At 31.1% G+C, this 18,367-nt stretch overlaps 2 protein-coding genes across 7 annotated transcripts in view; both read right to left on the bottom strand.

Annotated features, from left to right (window-relative positions):
• LOC142323943 (uncharacterized) overlaps nucleotides 1–10,679 on the bottom strand; it is a 36,168-nt gene extending 25,489 nt beyond the window's left edge. The window contains exon 1 of one of the 5 annotated variants that reach the window (XR_012756181.1): nucleotides 9,626–9,786. Coding sequence is in view for 1 of the 5 variants with exons in the window: in XM_075364340.1 (XP_075220455.1) it covers nucleotides 9,626–9,703 (78 nt within the window). In the remaining 4 variants the exon portion in view is untranslated. The other 4 variants (XM_075364340.1, XM_075364341.1, XM_075364342.1 and 1 more) reach the window with 4 other exon arrangements.
• A 559-nt stretch (nucleotides 10,680–11,238) lies between these two features.
• The window catches only part of LOC142323945 (uncharacterized), a 284,249-nt gene continuing 277,120 nt past the window's right edge, over nucleotides 11,239–18,367 (bottom strand). For both annotated transcript variants that reach the window (XR_012756182.1, XR_012756183.1), the window contains 2 exons: nucleotides 13,439–13,575; nucleotides 11,239–11,736 (listed from right to left, as the gene is read on the bottom strand). The gene's annotated coding sequence lies outside the window, so the exon portion shown is untranslated. The remainder of the gene's footprint in view (nucleotides 11,737–13,438; nucleotides 13,576–18,367) is intronic.

An 18,367-nucleotide genomic window follows, 5' to 3' on the forward strand; every position in this document is an offset into this window, starting at 1 on the left:
TTGATATCTTCAGCATTGTATTTAAGTCTTAATAGTTCATGCAAACTTAACGCTCTTTCACGAATCATGGGAATACGACGTTGAGTACAATCTTCTATGAAAATATTCAATAGTTTTTCAAGTTCAACTATTTTTTAAAGGAGATCATAAATAAGACATTCGTGAAGTCTGAAGAGGACTAGCATTTTTTCCAGAAATCATAATTGTATCCTTATTTTAATTATCCTTATTATTATTATTGAACGAATTGTTGATTCGACAAGGCCAACATAATTTGCGATATCAATGTTACGTAAAACATCATGATGTTTTTTATAATCTCCAACTTTGCCTCAAGAGTGTTAGTTTTCCTTTTCTTTCCCATAGTATAAGGTCAGACATAGTTAAAAACACGAAAAATAAAAAGATAATACGTAAATAATTCACAATAAAATTCTAAAATATCTCGCACAATAAATTACAATATTGCATGTAGTGTAGCCTTTGCATTACGCCCTGAACACAGATCGATCAGAATACTTATATACTACACGGTAATATAACTAAGATAGAATAACACAACTCAACATATTCTCTGAACAGCTAATTGACTGTGATCATTAAAATGTCTATAAACCAAACACTTAAGCGTTACCAACCTAATATACTTCCGTATGCTATTATTGAAAGGGAAAACCTGTTTCATTGTTTATCGCATTACACGTCCGTGTAGTGCATGTATAAGTCATATATGTCATATTGCACGTATAAGTCCGTGTAAATTGTTTACCGAAAATCCTTTTTAAGAATCCTTTCACGAATATTATTTTACACCTTATGTACAGTAATTCTGACTGCGTTAATTCAAAACCAGATCCGCGTTAAGTCAAGGGGCAGTGTTATAAAATCAACCGTGCAAATTCAAAATCGCATTAAACCAAAGGATTACTGTATAGAAGGCTAAAAAATAATGCTTCAATACACTTTTCTTTTTTTACCAACATACTTCATGTTCTCGATTTTCTCTAGAAGAGGATTTGAGGAGAAACACAGATAAGTGTAATGTTAAGAATTTTCCCAGTAAAAAGGTTCAGCTTAGTGGTCTTGATTGCGCTCCCGGTAATTTGATATCCAACAAAAATAAAAATATTAAATTTGACCGTTTGGAATTAAATACTGATTTGGTTACTGCACACACACTAAAAACAAAAAGAGGGCTCGTTCTGTTAGCAGTTCAAACCTTCAATCACTACTGCTGATATAAAAAATTAGTGTAAAGATCTTAATTTAGCTTTTTTTAAATATACTGAATTAAAACCTAAATTTCCTACTTACAATTTATTCCATGTTATGTCAATGATTCGAAATTTATGAAGATTAATAACCCGGATCTATGGGCTGAGGGTATTCTTACTGCCCCTATCTTTGATACATTTAATAATGTTTTAAATGATAGTTTGCCGGCCAGAGAAGGATGGCTTTCTTATCGAATCATAAGACTAGTTTAATGCTATTATATCAAAATGTTTGAGGCTTCAGAACTATATCGGACAAGCTTTTTGTATCTCTAGCGAGATATGACTTCAATGTTCAATGTCCTTACGACATGGTTCAATGATATTCATTGTGATGCAGATTTCTTCCCTGAATCATATAAGATCTACCGTTTGGATAGAGATTATGCAGTTTCAGACTGTAAGCGGGTAGTGGATCCCATTTAGTCACTGTGTATGTTCGGCGGACTGACCTAGAACTTTCACTTGAGATTGTTTCCAAGTACAACTTTCTTAAGTTTCCAACATCTGGAATGAAGAGCCTTCTAATTGGTGTCCATTATTTTTCTCCAGCTGTTCAACCTGCTGTGATGCAACAGTATTTTGCATCTACTACACTAGTATTCCACAACATCTATTTATATGCAAAACGAAGGGCTGGATTAACATTTAACCTCGTCGATACCTTAATCTCTCTTTTGTTGATCTTGAATCTCAGATGGCTCGACATGATAGCTAACAACTGAATCTCAATTTTACCATTTGTTGAAACAGCTCCATCTAAAAGTGTAGTTCACCCTGATAAGTTTCATCCTCCATTTTCTGCTTTTATTAAGAAATCTGAATTTCTTTACTACTGTGAACAATGTCCAACATAATTTTAGCAGGAGTGACTTTCTAGGCCTGTATTCTGATGTGGCAGAAACTGATTTGTCTGGAGTTCTCCTGAGTTGTTCTCTTGATCAAGCTGTCAATAAATTTATCAGGTCATTTTTGATGCTATAGATGGATATGTATCCTTTTGTTTGCTGTCATCCTTCCAGATTTTCTCCTTGGTTTTCTGCTGATTTCTGTTAATTTTACTGATTAATAAGAAAAACAAGGCTCATTGATGGTATAAACACTCTGGTCTTTTGTCTGATTACAATGCTTTGTGAGCTTTGTAAAAGGTAAAAATTGCTCTCTGACAAGATAAACTATATCAGGCTCATTATTGTGAGATTAATTTTAATGATAAACTTACTTGGTTTTGGAGAATATATTATCCACATATTATCAAAGGAGTTAGTCTGTTGATCGCTCCTGCCCTTAACTCCATTTGCAATTGGAGTTTGCAATCCAGTATTTTTTCTTCCCTTAGGAAGAAGGCAACTGTCATACCTATTCCTAAACCTGGTCCATGTATAATAAATAATTTTTGTCCTATCTCCATATTAAGCTCTTTTTTCCAAAATCATAGAAAAAATAGTCTGTTTCCATTTTTACTGTCATATCCAACCACTTACACCAATCATCTACACGAATTTATGGAGAACTGCTTGACAACATTTAACCTCAACCCCTTTCTTGACTTCATGGGGTGACTTCATTTTTAGAGGGGCAAGGTCAGGTAGATGCTACCTACTTTGATTTCCAAAAGGTGTTCAACAAGATGCCCTAATATACTTCTTTGTAAACTGAGACATTATGGTTTAAGCGAAAGCCTGATTTTTTGGATTGCCTCAAACCTTTAAGGAAGATTTTCTATTCACTATGCAGGTGTGACGTCTTCTCATGAGTTCGTTGCTTCTTTTGAAGTTCCTCAGGACTCTCTAATTTGGGTCGCTTTTTTTAATTTTTATGAATGATGTGTCGGTGGTTATCTAAGATGTCATTGAAATTTATGCAAATGATCTAAGATTTATCATTCAGTCTCTTCTGAGCACAACCATCTTCTGATACAGAATAATATTAATGCTGTTTACAACTGAGCATAGGTTAACAAAATGCCTTCAACTTTGAATAACATCCTTCAAGTTCAATTCTCCAGAAAAACCAATCTTTCTCATCAAGTTTACTCCATTGGTGGTGAGCCTATAGAATTGAACAGAGTAAATGATCTCGGAGTCTTATTATACACCAAGCTTTATTTAAAAGGTCATATGGATGAAATTGTTAGTAAGGTGAAGCGCAACCTTGGGCTGATTAAATGGCTTGCAAGACCATTTCAAAATCCAAACTCTTGTCTGACATTTAACAAATTTTAACTCGGAGTCAACTGGAATATTCCACTACCACCTGGAACAGACAACATACACTGCAGAAATGATACAGTGTTCTGGATAATTTCTTACATTAAGCATCTCTGATACGTGTCAGCGGTTGGATTTGCCATCCTTGTACAGTAAAAGAAATTTTTTCACTTTGTTCTTTTTTATAAAAATATTCATGGCCTTAATACTATTCCTGGCAGTGTCTCAATCAGAACTCCAATAACTAATGTTAGAAATTTCTTTCCATTTAGTCTGCAGCTAAAAATTATATTTCTGCCTTCCACAGCATGGTCACTTCAGAATATCTGAAAAATGAGATTGACTTCTTCCAGTTTTTCAAACAATAAATGCAGGATTTGAAGATGATTCTATAAGTTTAACCTGGAAATGATTTTAGATTGACTAAAGTCATTATTATTGTTGCTGTTGTTAGCAACTGTTATCTAATCAGTTAGAAATTTAACTGTTTTTTATTTTAATGATCAACTTGATCATCCTCCCTACAGCCCAGACCTATGGCCCTAGCATTATATGCTTTTGTTTGCCACTGTTTTATAATTATTAATACAGCACATATGGCTTCTGCTGTTTTGCTGTATTAAATAAATAAAAATTATTATTATTAATATGCAAGGTATATGAATTTCTTTGTTAAGAACTGTTTTACTAAAAACTAGTAGAGAAGCAAATATAGAATAATAATTTTTAATGTTTCAAAAATGAGATAAATACATACAACAACAGAAAAATACCCCTTATACTCTCAATGGAGGAACTAGTTTAATGGTTAATAGTTAAGTTGATAATTTCAATATGCCACAAAATTATGAGAATGAGTTAGGGGTTTTCTATAAAGAAACCTATACTACTACCAGGAAAACAAACAATCTGTTTTATTATACGAGGGTAAATCAAATATAAACGGGATTTTATTTTTTATTTTTTTTAAAATTTATTTCTTGAAAAATAAAAGGCAAATATAATTTATTTTTCTACATGGTTTCCTGCTTTAGAAATACATTTTTCCCAACGAGAAGGAAGGTCTTTTATCGCAGCATCGTAGAATGAAGCTGGCTGCGTCAAGAGCCAATTGCACACGAATCCCTCCATGACCTTGTCATCTTCAAATCATTGCCCTCCTACAGCTTCTTTAAGCGGCCCACAAATGAAAATCGCAGGACGATAGGTCTGGGCTGTAGGGAGGATAATCAAGTTGAGTCCAGTGCATTTCTTCTAGTTTTGAAACCGTTAGAGAGCTGCAGTATGGGGCCTGGCACTGTCGTGGTGAAGATGGCCTCTCAAATCAGTTGGTCTCATCTTTTGCGGCAATATGCAGCACTCACCTCGTAGTACTAAGCTGCACTGATTGTGCGTCGCTCATGCAAAATATCTATGAGCAAGATACCTCGCCGGTCAAAAAAAAGGTTGAAAGAAACTTGCTGGCTGACAGTCGAGACTTGGCTTTCACAAGGGATGTCGCCCCTTTCCTTTTCGCCGCCACTCCATACTAGCTTATTTCGACTAGGGAATGTAGTGGTAGACCTACGTTTCGTCGCAGGTGATGATCCCAAAAAATGCATCACCTTCTTTCACAATTTCTGATACTCTCACCCGTCGATCGTCTTGAAGAATGTCTCGAACCACGTGAATGCTTTCATCTATAATGCTGCTCCAAGGGCGGCGATCATGTTCTTGATTTTCCACTCTTTCTCTTCCTTCCTTGAACTCTTTATGCCGGGCAAACACACGACAATGTTTGGTCCTCGAACTGAACAGTCAATCTCCGAAAAATTTTCATCGCTTGAACTCCTTGACGAGCAAGAAATTTTATAATTATGCATTGCGCAGTGGAGGGGTGCACCTGTTGCACTGGTTGGGAGTGTGGAATGGTCGGCTCTCCCCACTCCTAATACCCCACCCAGGCATACTAGAAGCGCGGGCCCATTCCTACCAACCGTAGACGCTCGGGAACAAAAAATTGCATTTATATTTGAACTGATCAGCTGATAAACACAGAAACATTGACTAGTAACGTGCTGCTCCCGTGCTTGTTAACGCTACACTTCTGTGAAAGTTAGGTGAGGATGGGTTCTAATAGAAGGGAATAATACTCCTTTTTGGGGGATTATCTGCTTGTTTCACAAGTCCCTCAAAGATTACATTATTTCTTTCCTGTCATCTACTTTTTTCCCTTTTCTTTGATTTCTTATTAATTTTAATAAAATTCTTTCTTATTACTGGATGTTTGATTTTGACCAAATACCAACTGACATTGATTTTTGAATATCTTACCAAACCCAACTGCAGTGCATTAGCTTCAGTTTTAGCACGTCAGGCCTTAATATATACATAAAATATACCGTTACTCTAACCTCAAGCTGGTCTACATTACCTAAAATTTCCAAGCTACTATATGCAGCAATATAATTAATTAATTATTTTAGGTTAGAAGAAAAAACCATAAAATGGTTATGAAAATTTATTAAAATCATTGCACATATTTGAATAAATTATAAATAGTTTCCATAAACAAACATTCAGCAAAGTAAGTTTTGTTATAAAAAGAAAAAGATATTCCAAATAACATGTAATAAAAACATATAAATAGCAAGTTTATGCCTTGAGTTTTACCTTTCTATTTATATATATATATATATATATATATATATATATATATATATATATATATATATATTACATTTACTTGATTATTCCGAAAATTGTTTTTAAGTAGTATCTACTATTACGTTATCATTGATCATAATTGTCAATAATTTACATCGGTGTACATATATGGTATACATTGATCATGTATATTTTTACCTCATGTGTTTCTAACTGAAAAGATTAATATGAGATTTTATCACATCTGATGTGATATGTTATAATTAATTGTGTATATTGTGCCCCTCAGATCAAATGAATCAAGGTTTTACCATGGTTTCCCTTGATCCATGCTGACAAATGTTGGGATAGTTCCTTTTTTTATACATGTAGTATCATAACTACCCCATTCCTGAGGTGGAGGAACCCCATTTACGGGCGCCTAAGCAGTATCGGGCTCACTAACAGGTTCTGCCAGTTATAACCAAGGGTGTATGTATACCTGTGCACAACTGACTAAACCTCCACCCCTGGCTTCCCACCTTCCTGGTAGTGCTTATAAAAGCATTTCATCAGAAGAAGAGGAAATCGCCTGCACACACAATCATAATAAACCAACAGGATGTCACACACCACAAAAACAACACCACTGGAAACAACACATACAGCACGTCAAATACATCACCGAAAACATCACACAAGAATCATGCAGAAAACAGGACAAAGCTTCTAACATCCACAACACCCACATCTCTACTAAACCTCTTCGTATTAGCCTCTTCATGGCATGCTGCTGCTCCAGTACGGTGTCCCTCTAAGCCAAACCTGACACATTTTGCAGTACTCTTGCACTCCGCAGCGCAGTGCCCCTCACCACCGCAGTAGAAGCACGCAGCCAACCTACCAGCAACTTTGCAGTTTCTGGCTGTATGGTCAAACTCCAACCATCGATAACACTTCATAGGTAATCTAAAACATCTACTCTGCATGACAAGAGCCCTATATTGACCCTTCTTCGCACTAGTGATAAGACGATCGGCGCAGGAAGTCGACACATCGCCACTGTAGTTTCTCCGAAACCAGGTCTGACGATCACTTGAAGATCTGGCATTTCCTGACCACAGGCCTCAGACAGCCCTTGTTGGACTTCAGCCGGCTGTATGCCGCTCTCCATGTCTCGCACCCGGAGAACAGCCATCCTGGTCTTAGTGAGTACCTTTCCCTCCTTAATAGTATTTGTCAATAACTGCTTTAATTTACATTTACATAACCTACTATCTTGCCTTCGTATGGCCTCTTCCAACCACAACCACCACCTACTTACAACATATTAAATTGTAAACTAAATATTGAAAAAGTCTGCCAACTTTCTAAATATACATTTCCATCCTTTTCACTGTGTTTCTTACAGCAGTTTTCAATTTGTGTCTGGAATATTCAATACAGCTTTTTCACCTAGTGAGCTTCAGTTGTTTCTTACAGACTTTTTCTTTGAAATAACCCCTAAAGAAAAAAATCTGGCAGTGTCAAATCTGGATATTTTGGTAGAATATATATACAATCACCAAAGTTTTGTTAATGGAAGTTGTTCTTGAATTTGCGCAGGGTAATGTTGCGCCTTCATGTAGAAACAAACAGTATCAATCTTCATTTTCCAAAAGTACAATGAACTGCAATAAAATATTCTGATATCGTTACGCATTAACGGTGTACACAAAGAAAATAGGACCGATGTTTTTTGATATTACACACCACACACCCATCATCTGAGGTGCAATGGTTTTGCATGATACATGTGGGGATTCTCATAAATCCTATTGTTTTGACTTTATATGGCTATCCTTATGACAAATCACAACAGAAAATGGCACACCATTCTTAAAACATCCCTTACAAGGCTTACTAGGGGAAATGAGGAGTACTATAACCATACCAAAGTTTATGTTTTATTTATACTGAAGTGAATACGTGAGTGCAAAACAAAGTTTATTGTTTGTATTCAAAACAAACAATTTACAAATTTAAACTATCTAAACGTTAAAATATAACATTTTATTTTTACAACAAAGTAATGTGAAAAAATGTTAGAACAAAAAGGAATATGTCAAGATGTAACTACGTTAACATAATATAATATTAATAAATATGTCATAAATAGTAAAATATGGTAATTCTGAGAAATTACTTGATCAACTTTAAGCTTTTTCATGCTTTAATATGCCACAGTAGATATATTTAGCATCAGAGAACACAAGGTCTAAATGTTGGAAAGCAGGTGACCCATGCAAGGTCAAAATCCACACCATGTAATCAGTACTTCAATGAATGAGCAATCAATCTTGCAAGTTATGGCTACCTGTTAAGATGCTTACGGGTTCTGTGGAGACAGATTAGGGTTAAAATTTGAGTTCTGTGGAGAGAGGTTAGGGTTTTGGTTAGAGTTGAACATTAAGGTTACTACAGCTTTGTGGAGTGGTAAAGTACCACGGTATGGTATAAAACACCATCTTGTGGGATACTAGACCAAATTTATATTTAAATTTTACTATAGTCACTATAGAGAGAGATTACACCACATGTTAAATTTTATTATAGTCACTATAGAGAGAGATTACACCACATGTTCCAAGCTATTAGTCCTGTGTTATGATGTATAATCATCTTACAGAGTCCAACTTTGACAACTAAACACTTAATATAAGTTGATCTCCCTTTTTCTCTCATTAACATAATCATATGTTGGTTTGAAAAAAATTTAAAGTTGATCAAGTAATTGCTATATTGTAATGACATTTGTGGTCAAAAATTTTTGACCACAATTTTTCAATTTCAGGTGGAATAAATCTTAATATAATAGAAGAAATCAATTTACTTGTAAGCGATACAACAGTAGTGATATAATTAACTCCACGAGCAAACTTTCACTGGTTAAAAACATGGCAAAATAACACTTCAAAATTAATAAATATTAACAATTCACTTTCATTATTAGATTAAGCAACAAGTAAACAAGTGCAGTTCAAAACATACCTGTTTTAGTTTGTTACAACGAAAACCCACACGTTATTATATCAAATCAATATTGAAATAAATTTCTCATAATTTCATGAAATCACACATTTCAAATAAAACTTAAACCGTAATTGCCAACTCAAAAAAATAAGATCTCTGGCCAAATTAAGTAAATGGCTATTGACATTTTTCGAAATTAATCGGCAATTTCCCGCCAACTACTTGTAGATTAATTTCTGCGTCAAGCTATGCGAAATATAATTCAGTTATATTCTTATTAAAAAAGAATTTATGCTTAACACAACATATTAACGTTTCATGTGTTAGTAACAGACAGTAAATTCTTTGTCACTTACAAACGTGTTTTAAAACATAACCTCTAAACATAATACATGGACTACAACCACAACTACTTGAAAATAATAATTTTATTTCAATTAATATCAGATAAATTTCATTGAATTTTAAATATTTAAACAGAAAAATGAGAATTAAAATAAATACCTTGCAGATAAATACACTGTTATATGTCACCGTACAATAATCACTATCGAATCTGCTACACGCAAGTGGAAGTATCATATAACCATCGATAGATAGTCTTTTTAAACTTCAATCGATATTTCTTTACTATTCTTTCATGCAAGAAATACGTACTGAAACAGCTATACTTAAAATTATGTAGTATAGCTGAATGGAATTATCAAGTTGAATAAAACCTGAATAAAACCCACCGGGTTGGTCTAGTGGCGAACTCGTTTCGCAAGTCAGCTGATTTCTAAGTGGAGAGTTCTAACATTAAAATTAAAAATTAAGGTAGTTATTTTTATACTGATTTCAATACTAGTTCGTTGATATCAGTGTTCTTTGGCGGTTGGGTTTTAATTAACCATACATCTCAGGAATGGTCGACCTGAGACCGTACAAGACTTTTCATTAATATTCATACATATCATCCATACGATGGTTCTGGAGGCTAAACTGAGAAAGAAAGAAAAATTTCTTTGTTATATATGACTGCTGGGCTGCGGTTTATAATTGATTTTTGTGGTCATAACTTTTGGTTGTTTTATTAAATCTTTTTGTTATCAAAAGATGTTTAAAATTTCTTCCCATGTTTGCATTAGTTCTTTACTTAAACTTATTACATAATTTAACTGTACTGCTTGAGATGAAATGTGCCATCATTATCAGTAATACCAAATGTATATTGTATAACTGGTAAAAATAACATGATTCCATTGTTAAGATCTAGTTGGTGTCAGCTCTCAAGAGCATTTCAGAAAATGGACTGAAGTGGGTTTGTACCGATTCTACTGTCAAGACTAAGTTTTTGTTAGTCAAGTTTTTCATGTGGGTTGGAAGGTGTATTTTAAATAAAGGTGAGGGGAACCATGCTGTTGTCGCACCAGAATGAGGTAAAAACACGTATGTGCTCACCTGAGTATGTCTATCTGTGGGCATCATAAGCCCCCTCCCACCAATAAATTCCCACTACATCTGCTCACTATCTTCCTACACAAACCCAGAGACAAGCAAAATGAACTACTTAACACAACCAACTATGCTTACAAAACTTTACTAACAAACATGATAAAAATTACAAACTAATTGTTTGATACAACACAGTTTTTCCCAGTTTCAAAGCTAACTAGAAGAAGCATAGATTTAGATAATTCACTTTTTAAATATATATTTCTGAAAAAAATCAATTACAAGAATATTGAAAAGTATCTTTAAAATACACCTTATTATTTTCATGACATACAGATTTGTAATGGTTTTGTTCATGTTGAGACATTGTTATATATCACTTAATCCAAAAATGTTTTATTTTTGTTAAATTTCACTTTTATTTTTTGTTAAATTTGATAAAATCAAATTTTTAAATTAATAAATTTAAAAACCAAAAAAATTAATAAACCAAATAAATTAATAAACCACGACTAGTTTTTTAAAACTAGTCTTGGTTCCTAACAAATTAAATTAAACATCCAGTCAGTTTTATACAAAAATAAAAATTAATTTAGAAATTTATTGTCAGTTTTTTACAAAAATTAAATTAAAAATAATTTAAAAAAAATTAAAAATAATTTAAAAAAATTAAAATCACTTGCTTTTAGTAACCATCACATGTTTTAGTAATATTCAATAAAAATAGGTTCTTTTATCCATATAATAAATTAAATTAAAAAAAATTAAAATCACTTGCTTTTAGTAACCATCACATGTTTTAGTAATATTCAATAAAAATAGGTTCTTTGATCCGTATAATAGACAGAAAATTTTATCATCTTTGGCCTCAATCGCCTTTATTACCAAAAATTTTTTTTTATATTTTTTAAATTTATTTTTTAAATTTTCTCTTATTTGCAGTATTACTTCTTAGCTGTCTCTCTTGTGACTGAACTCTACAGCTGGTAGATTGACCACCAGCTGTAGTTTTTCTTTTTTCCCTACTTGTCCTTTTCTCAGTTGCTTCTGTTGGATCTGTAGTTTTTCTTTTTTCCCTACTTGTCCTTTTCTCAGTTGCTTCTGTTGGATTGGGTACTACCACTGTACCTCTTTTCTTGTACCAATCTATTAGGCGTTCAACATGCTTCTGAATACACCACCTAAAAAAAAAACACATAATACTAAATTTAGAATGTTAAAATTATGGATAACGTTTGCTTACATGTTAATCTTATGATAAATGTTCACATTAACTGTGACATTAAAATGCTTTAATGTTTTATTCAATTTAATTCACATTAAAATGACACATTAACAAAAAATCAATCTTTTGTCCATCTTCAACCAAAATGACACACACACTTTCTTCAGTCAATTAACTTAAGTCTTGTGCATAATTAGGCCTAAGGAAATAAAACATTTGTTTTTGTTATACACCAATTGTTTTATTTACCAGTTTAGTTGCAGAGTTAAAAACTCTGCTTTTTAAAATTTGTCATCACGCGCAAAACATAATTCCATACACATAACATACAAAAAATTCTGAGATTTTGACTGAAAAGAGAAAAAATATTTATAGTGGAGTAAAATAAACATTTTTGTAATAGGATAATAATAACCATAGAAAAAAATGAAAAAAATTTGTTCAGTTAATATCTAAGAATAATAAGGAGAAAAAAAGTAAAAATTGAGTAATAATTGTACGTAACAAAAGGGAACTTTTATTACAGAAAGGATTTAGACTAAAATGAGGTAAATTAAAAAAAAATAGTTTATAATAAAAAAAAAAGGATTAATAATGAATGAGATAAATAAGATGAGATTTGAAATTATGATTTTTTATTAATGTAGTAAAATTACAGAAATACAGATACAAGTAAATTAGAATTTTGATATTTTTGGAGTAAGAAATCAAGTTTTACCTGACAGCTCATTAAGTTAGTTTACATGCAACTTCCCCTGGGAAAGGAAAGAATTACTAGCAAGTCCCACACATAAAATTAGCACCTTAAACAACCTAAATAAAGTGGCTACTCTGAACACTACAAGAAGGATATCTATAACATCCTTCATGGTATTATAGATAATACAGGTGGATTAGATGACAAATTCCCATAGTACTATCATAAGTTGAAGGAATTAAGGAAACTGAAGGAGCATACAGGAGACCTGCCAATGGTGAGGATAGTTCAAAACTTACATAAAATTAACAGGAAACGTTAGCAAGATATTAAAAAACAGGATAGTTTTCAGATGCATTATCTAGTATCATATTTAAATAAAAATATTTAAAAAATATACATTTATGAATAGTTAAATGCCTTATGAGAAGTAAACAGGAAAGCTTAGAAGGAGGTCTTCTCTGGCTTTATGAAGCATTTGAAATATGTGTTAATAGAAATATGAAATGATCTTAAACTTGGGAGTCCTGACACTTAATTATTCCAACGTGAACATGGTTTAATGATTTCATAGAAAAATATATTACACATAATGACTCAGAGAGTCATTTTGATAGTATAAAAATTCTACCTTATGTGTTGCATATTGTACAAAATGGCCTTCTGCATGTTAAAGAAAAACAGAAGATAGAAACTAGAGGTAGATGAACTACCTCACGAGAAAGTGGAAAATTAGCACAGTACAGAAAGGAATTGAAAAATACATCAAACCGGTCAAATGTCTTTAAAATGTTTAGAAATTAAAAAAAAGGATAATTTGCTAAAATCATTTAAAAATCTAATTTGAAGCATTATGATGAATTTATAATCGGCAGGAAAGCAGAGTTGTCAAATCAGTTAGAAAGGTAAATATACTGTAATAAAAGAAATTTAATTCTATCTTAATATTAACATTTTTTACCATATCAGCGACAATACTAAGCAAATCAATATGATTTCTGTTATGTATTCAAGATTGTTTGATTTAGGTGGTTTCCAAAATATTCGTGAATAGATATCGTCTTTTAATTTAAAAATCCAGTGTTTGAATTGGTCCATCTGAAAAAAGATAAGATAATTTTAAAAAATACGACTAGTAATAATTTTATCTGATAAATTATCTGATTTCACAATGCTGCAAAATTTATCTGAATGTTATTCATCAACCTCTGGAACAGAAAGGTAATGTTTCTGCATTTTACACATTTAACAAAAGTTTAGTTTTTCATAAATTATAATAATTAAAAAGAAAGTAGCCTGTAGTTGCCAAAGTCAATAAATAAGTGAACAGTTGAGGGCTGGCCAAGAAGACACAAATTTTTCATAAAAATGGCAAAGTTATTCTTAAAAATAATGAACATTTCATGCTCGGCTTACTGACCATTGAGCCCAATGTATTATTCATACTAGTTAAAAAATATCTATTCTACAAAACTTGTCGTACTGTGTACAATATTATTCAGCTTTACTGGCAAGCCAAAGTTTTCAAATAGTCATACCAGTGCAAAGTTAATCTAACACTAATATAATTATTCATTTCTAAAATCATGAGCATTTTAACAGCAATCTCAAGTATTTGCCAGTTTTTTAATATGCAGATCACATAAATTTATGCTGTTAGTTTTCATTTTTTTTTCAATATGAATTCATTTGTTTAATAAGCTATATTAAGAGGTCCAAGACAATTATCTGTTATATAGCAGCCTGCAATAAAATATATTACTATTCCCAGAGATCTGCAACCTCCTCTGCCTTTCATGCAGAAAGTTATGGGAAGAATCCTCATCGAGTTTCATATTTGTCACAAGTTACAAAATTCATCATAAAAAACATATTTGCATATAAATTAACTGTAATTGGGCATGAAGCCCGTAATTATTACAACAATAAATAAACAATTCATGCCAAAAAAAAAAATCATTTGAACAATATAAATTGGTGCAAATTATGCTATTGACAAGTGTTTATTTCATAACAAAGTACAATTAAGGCAGTTAATAAACAGAAAAATTATATAAAACAGTATCTCTGGTTACCATATTTCTACTTAAATGTTATACATTTTGAACCAACTTTTGCCATATGTTATTACAAAAATTGAATAAATAGGATGAATATAAATTGTAATTCAAAATATAATTAATGTGGGTGGCAGATGAGAGTGAAACATGGTGAGGGGGGTTATTTCGTCACTACTCATCAATTAAACAAGCCTATCATAACACATGGATCATTATAATAAAGACAGTTTAGAAACTAATAACTATAATAAATCCGGCCTTCTTTCAAAAAACACAGTTCATTACAAAAATTTAATACTCCCCAAATGTATTAGAATCAATAACAATTAAATCTCTAAAGTCAGTAAATTCAGATACCTTGGGAAACCATCATACCCAAAATCTCCGAATAAAAATCAATAAACAAACAAACACAAACTAGAACTCACCTGAAAAATCTACAATAAAAAATCCATCTCCAACACAAACATCCACCAATACAAGGCCATTCATATTATGGGACATAATAATCCATGCTGTGCATCAGATTTTCAAAAAAAATAAAAATAAGAACATTAGACAGAAAACTAAACAATATAGCAATGAATTTACTCAAGTTTGCTCTAAACTTGAAATCTTCAACCGCTTTGGCAACTCAATGATAATGTGATTATAAAACTAGATAATTTCTCCAATAGTAACAATTTGTGATAAGACTCAATATGGTTGAGGAAAGAATTGATATCCTAGAAAATGGCCTTGAATTTTATTGTGAAGATTTGTATTCTGAAGTCAAGGATAGTTAAAAAAAAAAAATTAAAATAAAAAAATATTAGAAATCTTGATTACTGGCAATTTAGTTTTTGGCATGATCTGTAGGTTTCAGTTCTTGAACGCACGTTACTTTGTAGGAGAAAAGTTTCAGTCAACGAGAAATATGTGTTCCTGTAATGAAAGAATCATTATGTTTTTTGCAATTGATTCCAATAATCGAAGCATGTTCAATCACAACTCAACAACCGACACATCTTGGTTTATTACTGAGCCATGTCCAAAAAACCCACAGAGCAACCAACCTAATACCGAAAGAACAGAATGCTAAAGCATACTATACAGCGATTTGCCAAACGCACTGTGTTAACAGATTTGATAGTCCATATTTACATGTAACAAGCTGAAGGATGGTGATGTTCTGGTTGCAATAAATAATAATTTAAAATTTGTTAAATCATATAGTTACTATTCTGATTTACTAGTTGCATTGGTATTGATGGTCTTTGTAAACTATTACTTGATAACTTCAACATAACTGGTAACAAGTGGGTTAATCTTAACTTGTTTACAACTCAAGGCCATCATAATAATGTTGAAATATGAAGTGCTAAATCATGTTTATCTGATTTTTGAATTAATTATAATCTTAAGCAACTTAATAATGTAATAAATTCTGAAGAAAACATTCTTAATTTTTAATAATCTCTGTAATATTCACTAAATGAAACTCAAGGTAGTATTTTTGATTGTGATGATTATCATTCATCAAATGAAAGTATTATCTGAAATACATTATCCCAAATTCAGACATAATGTTTATATCTGACTTTAAGCATTCAAATTATGGGTCTATTGTTAATGAACTTAATTTACTATTAGGTCATAATATTAATAATAATTGCAACTACTGATATTAATTTATTTGTTAATGAATTTAATTCATGTGTAAATAAAATAGTTAATTGTCATGTACCAAAGGTATCAAAAATATTAATTTTCCAAATTACTGAAAAATGCAATATTTAACAAAAAATATATCATAATTAAATAAAATGTATAATACAAATTATTATAGATTATTTGGTAAAGAACAAATACTTTGTAGACAATTACCTATTCATGATGAAAAGGCTTATATCAATAATGTTGAAGGTAAGATAATGTTGATGATCAAGTTAATTCAATTGATAGTAGCAGATCATTTCCAACAACCGTGCTTTATGACAGGGAAAGAGCAAATAAGCCTCAGGATATTGTTCACTAAAGGATTTGCTAGTGTTTATTCTATTAAGGATCTTTTGTCTACTGAAGTAGAATATGATTTAATGATAGTTTTAGCAAAATATCTTTTAATAGAGTGAAGATTTTGATTGCATAAAGGATCTTGATAAAAACACTAGTTTTTACTAATAACAAAATTAGGAGTAAAGTCAATTCTTTACTCCAATTTTGACAAAGTTATAAAACAAATCACTTGCTACTGATACATTTCTTGATAATTGTAAAGTAAATTACATTACATCTATATATATATATAAACCAAGTAACGGTTTATGTAAAGTAATGGTTCCTGTAAACCAAGTTTATGTTTGAAAAATTAAGTGATGAACTTGTTTGTAATATACATTGGCTCCATATTTGAGAAAATTTATCACACAAAAACAGCAGAGTTTTTTATCTGGCACATCTGCACAAACTAATTTATCTGTTTATTTATCTCTTTTTATTAGTATTCAACTATAATTGATTGTACATCTTTTGTTACCTAATTTTTATTTCAACATACTAAACTGAACACTTGACAATTATTTTTGTTTATCAAGAGATTGTAATATATGTATGTATACCTACTAACAGATTGGCTATAGTATGTAAGGAAAATAATTCAAGACTAGACATATTAGTCAAAAAGGAATTAAAAAGACAATTGATTTATGAATAATTTTTAAAAATTGTAACAAGAATACAATATGTATTTTGTTCCAGTCTTTTATGGATTTTCAGCAAGTAAAGGCATCATCCATTGATTATTTAATCATTTATTATTCCCATTAACCTAATTTATACATATAAGTGAATTAATTTAATTATACATTGAATTAATTTGTTACTTACCTGGAATTATATTTGTAAAATTCTACAATAGGAATTTCCTGTTTATGTTGTTAAAAAGATACCAATAATACTGTAAAATTATAATAATTGTGGTAGAAATATGTTATAACAGAAAGCAGACAATTTTGAAATGACAAAAAAAAAAGTTGTAACTCTGTGAAATGAAATAAAGAATTTGTGTCTGTGGAAATGAAAGTAAATTTTATAAGGTTTATTTACAACAATAGTTTTATTATTATTATTATTCATTTAATGTTAGCAATGAAGAAATGTTATATTACTGATTACTTCCAAGCCACTAAATTAGTTGTGAAACCTTTTTAATTTTTACAGCAATTTTTTTTAAAAAGCAACTTAATGGAAAATATTTATTTTTATATCACTTTAAATATTTTTCTCATATTTCTTGACAGTCCAGTTTTCCATAATTTTGTTGAGATTATATAAAATGTTTCTGTATATTTAGGAGTAGTTTTAATTGTTTCAAAATTTTTTTCAATTTTTTTAATGGTTAGCTCAATATTTTAACCAATTAAAAAAATAAAAAATTGCTATTTTGGTTCCAATAAAGTAGGAATTTTTTTCTAACTATTGTGTTATAATTACAGTATGTAGTATTCATTATTTCAATAAACATGTGATTGAAAATAAGGTTATGAAAGAAAGAATTACTATCAAGACTGGCTGTCAATTTGTTAGAAAAATATACAGTTGTTTCACAGCAAAACTGGTACACAGACAACCACTACTATACTGTTAGATATTTGGGTGAAGCTAATAAAGTATGCTCTATTTTTACTTGTGGACTGATAAAGTTAGTTGGAAATTACATTTTTTGAGCATACACAAATACCAGATTATTCAAAGAACTCTGCCAACCAGGATGAGAAAAACCGGTGTAGTTTTACATGAGGAAACCCAGGCATCTATTTTTGGGATGTGATTCTTATGCACACTATTTT

This window comes from Lycorma delicatula, chromosome 4 (genome assembly GCF_047948215.1).
Source record: "Lycorma delicatula isolate Av1 chromosome 4, ASM4794821v1, whole genome shotgun sequence".
NCBI classification, from domain to species: domain Eukaryota; kingdom Metazoa; phylum Arthropoda; class Insecta; order Hemiptera; family Fulgoridae; genus Lycorma; species Lycorma delicatula.